Source organism: Aplysia californica, unplaced genomic scaffold, assembly GCF_000002075.1.
Source record: "Aplysia californica isolate F4 #8 unplaced genomic scaffold, AplCal3.0 scaffold00215, whole genome shotgun sequence".
Classification (NCBI taxonomy): domain Eukaryota; kingdom Metazoa; phylum Mollusca; class Gastropoda; order Aplysiida; family Aplysiidae; genus Aplysia; species Aplysia californica.
In genome coordinates, this window is record NW_004797485.1 from 795,634 (window position 1) to 799,270 (window position 3,637).

The 3,637-nt window shown below is 40.8% G+C and overlaps 1 protein-coding gene across 1 annotated transcript in view; it reads left to right on the top strand.

Moving 5' to 3' along the window:
• Positions 1-3,637, top strand: part of LOC101848972 — a gene marked incomplete in the record, with an annotated part of 113,683 nt that overhangs the window by 87,625 nt on the left and 22,421 nt on the right. The window contains 1 exon segment of the mRNA XM_013083170.2: positions 3,377-3,576. Coding sequence (XP_012938624.1) covers positions 3,377-3,576 — 200 coding nt within the window.

Here is a 3,637-nt window from a genome sequence, read left to right on the forward strand (position 1 = left end):
ATAAGGACGGTTGATTGTGAACAAACCACACCCCAGAGCACCCGCCAACCTCCTGCTTGAGTTATGCATGTAAGATTGAAACTGCTTTCAGTTTTAATCATTTTCCCCCAATAACAAGTTACAGAACTCTTTAAAACAAAATGAGAGATGTTTTTCTTTTGAAAATCGGACCATTATTATGGAAAGTGTGCCTGTTTCTTTTTTGTGATAATAGGCATAAGACTCCCGACGTCACGATTATGACGTAATTAAACGGTAAATAGAAGTTTACTCTTAATGTACTAGACTTCTATTTTTATATAGGCCTATTGATTCTACATAAAACAGCAAACAAAATTATACCTCAATGGTCACGATACAACAATTATTAAGGATTTTATGACGTTGTGAAGCAAAATTTCGAGTTTTGGTGGCACAAAATGCAGTGCAAAAATTTGGCCAAATCAGGGCGAAAATTGATTCACAAAAACGGTCGCTGCTTCGAAACTAACAAAGATAGCACAAAAATTGAAAAAGCTCTGAAAACAGATAGCCAAACTCTTTTCAATAATCCAAATGTTAGTGCCCTCGGAGAAGTTTGAAAATTTCACTGAAGTGCCTACGACAAGGTCTGCTTCGACTATCAAGGCGCCCCGGAAATAGCAAGTCACAAGAGAGTTACAAACATACAAAAGAAGTAGAGGAAAATGACCATAGTAAGGATTAAGAATCTTTGGTCAATGTTTGTCGAGTTTTCTGTTTTGAATTATTCTCTTTTTGGAATGGAGTGGGGTGAGCAACATGCATATCTTAGTGTATTCTACTGAAAAGGGTAGATCAAAGTCACAAAAATGTAAGTTTGCTGTTTCCAAGGACATTCAAGCTTTGGAAGTTACCAAACTAGTATTGTATCTCGTCGTAACACATGAAAATTCCTAACAATTGACGAGCACCTGATTGTGCCATGATTCCACCGCGTCGTGACATATTATTATTATTATGCCTAGCTATTGACGAGTGCCTGATTCCACTGAGTGGTGACACTGTTGATTGTTTCAAGGCCAATATGACATTCATGGGTTTGTGTAAGCGTCATTCTCCTTCGACCACCCATTGACTGTAGGGTTACACCTCAGGTGTTGTTCTTTTCTTTCTCATTCCCAGGACAACGTTCTGACCACTATGCCGGCACTACGTCGTAACCGCGGGGAAGGAAACCTCCAGGAAGTGAAATCGTTCTAAAGTCGTGTCTTTAGGAACGGGTTCTATTGTTGTCTTTTTGTTGTTGTTGCTGCTGCTGTTTTTGTTGTTGTTGTTGTTGTTGCTGTTGTTGTTGTTGTTGGCGGTGGTGGTGGTGGTTGTTGTTTATGTTTCTGTTGTTGCAGTTGTTGATGCTGTTACTGTTAACGTTTTTACTGTTGGTGGTGGTACTGCTGTCGTAGCTGGGTTTGTTTTGTTGTTGCTATTGTTTTGTTTTTGTTTTTGTTGCTAATGTAGTCCTCTGCTCAAACGAACAAATAGACCTAGCTGACTGCCTGTTGAGTCGATATGTTTCTCTTTGCTCAAACTGGCTCACGGACTGACATGACAGACAAACAAACAGGATTTTTTGGTTTGTTTGGTCTGGATCTGTAATGTAAATCCTGACTATCTGTGCTTAGTTTTGTGACGCAATAAATAAATAAACAACTTTGATTGAACGTTGTAGCATCCTTGGTTCTTTTGGTAAATTATCATTATTATTATTATTATTATTATTATTATTATTATTATCATTTCCCTTATTGTTGTGGTTGTTATAATAATAGTATCATTATAGTACTTTATGGTACCATGAGCAACGTCATTTAAAGAGGGTTCAATTAGAGTTTTACGGCACTTGTAACACAAATAGGTCATAGTAATTACCTGTGCCGGAGATTAGAGGTGCTTATAGAGAGTAAAAGTCAAAAGAAAAGAAGGAGAGAATAAAGTTAACAGGTGGTTCATAGGCAAGAAGGAGCAAACCACACCAGAGCACCCGTCAACCACTCACTATCCCGTCTGTGGTGTGGTGTATGTGCCTCGCTTTTGCAGGCAAGAGATGGTAGTTCAAGTCTAGTGTGGGGAAGTATTTGTCTAGTATTACTTTCATGGTCTTTCTGCTGGAATGTTGTATCCCTTCTCTTGGCTCCTGACTCTTTCTGCAGCCTTTCTATTGCTTCTCCTTAGCTCCTTCTTACTGCAGTCCTTCAACCACTCCTCTGATCTTATGGTAGGTACGATCTACTCTTAGCCCTCTGGGACAAGGGCGAAAAATCTCGGAGGTCCTGTGTGCAAGTTGTTCACATTAAAGATCCCTTCGTAGTCCAAAATCTTTAAGAGTAGGCTTCCTCCACTACCTGGGCAAAATTCAAAATTTCCTACCAATTGAAAATGTTGGATGTGTCCTGCGCGCTCATATGACTTTATGCAGTTGCGAGCGCTGTAAAACACTTACCAAAAAAAGGTCTTTCTGTTGGGATGTTGTATCCTTCTCAGCCGGGATTGGCCCTGATAGATGTAGTCAAAGCAATCTGCCACTCTAAATGACGAAAATGAGGCTGATGGGGGTGTAAAAACACCTAAACTTAAATAAGATAAAATGTCTTCCTTTAGTGTCATCATCATCATCATCATCATCGTCATCATCATCGTCATCAGCATCGTCATCATCATCATCATCGTGAACAAACACTTTCCTCCTTTCCTTATCCTGAGCTAGCTTCTTGTTTTTAAATCGTTCCCCATTTCATCTGTTTTGTCGTTGGTGGCCTAGTGGTTTAGCTACCGGACTCGTAATAGTGAGGTTGCTGGTTCGGAGGTTTGAGCCGCAGGCCCGACGTTGTGTCCTTGGGAAAGGCACTTTACACGAATTCTCCTCACTTCACCCTGGTGGTAATGGGTACCTGGCAATAGACAGTGAAAGATCTTGTCAGTATGTTTGTGTTTTAGCACCAATAAGTTGCAGCTTGTACTGTATGCTTCCCAGGAAGCTGAGATCATTTCAGAATGCTACCAGGTCTGCTAGGGTCATAAAATAGATTCCAATGGGAATTTGCGCCATGTAAATGCTATCTATATAATATGGTCACTTTTAAGGACAAGCGGGCTAACCCAGATTTAGGGGGTTTCCAGAAATCTTGACCAACACCAAAAGCGGGCATTGCCTTACCTATAGGAGAAGTTTTGTTTCATTGGTGTGTATATTTGTTTGGTTATAGTGAAAACTTTCCTTGTCTTTTAAAGAAACTGATCAAGGGTTCAAAAACTTTACCTTTGATTTTTTTTTTATCAAAACAGCATTTTTCAGGATAGTCCACTTGTGCTTAAAAGCGACCATATTACTGTAACACAGCTATGTCTCCCCTCTTTGCAGTCTGCGCCGACTACTTCTACGGGGAAGAATGTCTGCTTCAGTGCAGCTGTGACAGAGAACACAGTAACGGGCCATGTAACAAAACGAGCGGGGCATGCGACTGTCAGTCTGCCTGGACCGGCCATGTTTGTAGCCAAGATGTGGACGAGTGTGAGACGACGGCAACAAATACGTGCGCCCAGCAGAACAGAGAGAACTATGTGAGTGTGGCGGTGTGGCTCATCTTGTGTGTGTGTGTGTGTGTGTGTGTGTGTGTGTGTG